General features: G+C 73.7%; 1 protein-coding gene across 1 annotated transcript in view; it reads right to left on the bottom strand.

Annotated features, from left to right (window-relative positions):
* The window catches only part of AURANDRAFT_68433 (hypothetical protein), a gene marked incomplete at both ends in the record, with an annotated part of 3,837 nt that extends 2,648 nt beyond the window's left edge, over positions 1-1,189 (bottom strand). The window contains 2 exons of the mRNA XM_009044119.1: positions 87-248; positions 543-1,189. Coding sequence (XP_009042367.1) covers positions 87-248; positions 543-1,189 — 809 coding nt within the window. The remainder of the gene's footprint in view (positions 1-86; positions 249-542) is intronic.
* Between the last annotated feature and the right edge of the window lie 63 nt (positions 1,190-1,252).

Below are 1,252 nucleotides of genomic sequence, written 5' to 3'. Positions count from 1 at the left end.
CGGCGACGCTCGGCTACGAGCGCTACCGCGTCTACGTGGCGACGGACGACGCGTCGGCGCTCGACATTCTACGGCAGCGCACGGACCTCGACGTCTTCGCGCGGCCGCAGTGGCGGCCGAAGGCCGGCGCGGGCGTCGTGTTCTCGAGCTGGCGCGTCAAGGAGGCCGACGAGCAATTATCGATCCGGGCGAAGATGGAGATGACGGCCTCGAGGGACGCCTGCGTGCGCAACTCGGCGGACATGCTCCTGGACGCGCTGCTCCTGGGCTACGCGGACGCGCTCGTGCTCCCGATCGCGTCGACGTTCACCGCGCTGCCCAAGGTCATGGCCCACAGCCGCGGCGCGCCCTACTGCGCCTTCATCGGCGAGGAGTGGCAGCGCGACGTGTCCACGGTCGACCTGACGCTGCGCTGCTTCCGGCGGGACCCGAAGACGAAGCAGGCCGCGGACTGGACCGTCGCCGTGCGCCGCGAGGGCGGCCTCTCGCACCTCGGCGCGTCCTACTGGCCCGTGAGCGCCTTACCGTAATATTACTCGTACCCCTCGGGCCCGAGGAACTTGAGCGACATCCACCCGTGGACGGGCGCGTCGATCTCGACGCGGCGCCGGCCGTCGGCCGTGACGGCCTGGCGGCCCGTGTAGGCGCAGACCGCGAGGTAGTCGAGCACCGTGACCTTGGCCGAGTCGATCTCGGGCCCCTTGCGCACGGCGGCGCCCTTGGTCCCCAGCACGGTGCAGAGCCGCCGCCGGTCGTCGATGGTCTCGAAGCGCGGGCGCTCCGTCGCCGCGCTCCGGAAGAGCCGCGGCTCGTCGTCGCCGGGCGGCGGCGGCGGCGGCGACGACGTGGCGGCGGCGACGGGCCTGAGGAGCGCCGGGAGCCCCAACTCGTCGCCGTCGACCATGATCCAGCGGCCCGCGTTGCCGTTCGCGGCCTCGAGCTGGACCCAGTTGCCCTGGGCCCGCGCCGCCGTCACCACGGACCCGCGGGGCAGCGCGCCGACGGTCTTCGCCGTGAGCCGCGGCGCCTCGCGCACGTTGACCGAGTCGTAGACGACCTCGTAGTCCCGGGGGAACTTCGACGGCTCCGGCCGCGCGATGTCGCGCTTCTCGAGGGCGATCTCCCGGTCGACGCGCGCGCGCTCGCGCGCCTTGCGCGCGCGCGTGCGCTCCTTCATGTCGTCGTCCATGCCCTCGAGCCGCTCCGGTNGACGACGACGAACGCGGGCGCGGGCGCCCGCGCGGCGCGCGGC

The sequence above is a fragment of the Aureococcus anophagefferens genome (genome assembly GCF_000186865.1).
Source record: "Aureococcus anophagefferens unplaced genomic scaffold AURANscaffold_141, whole genome shotgun sequence".
NCBI lineage: Eukaryota > Pelagophyceae > Pelagomonadales > Pelagomonadaceae > Aureococcus > Aureococcus anophagefferens.
Note: the sequence above shows the minus strand (reverse complement) of the source record. Positions and strands in the feature narration are given on the sequence as shown.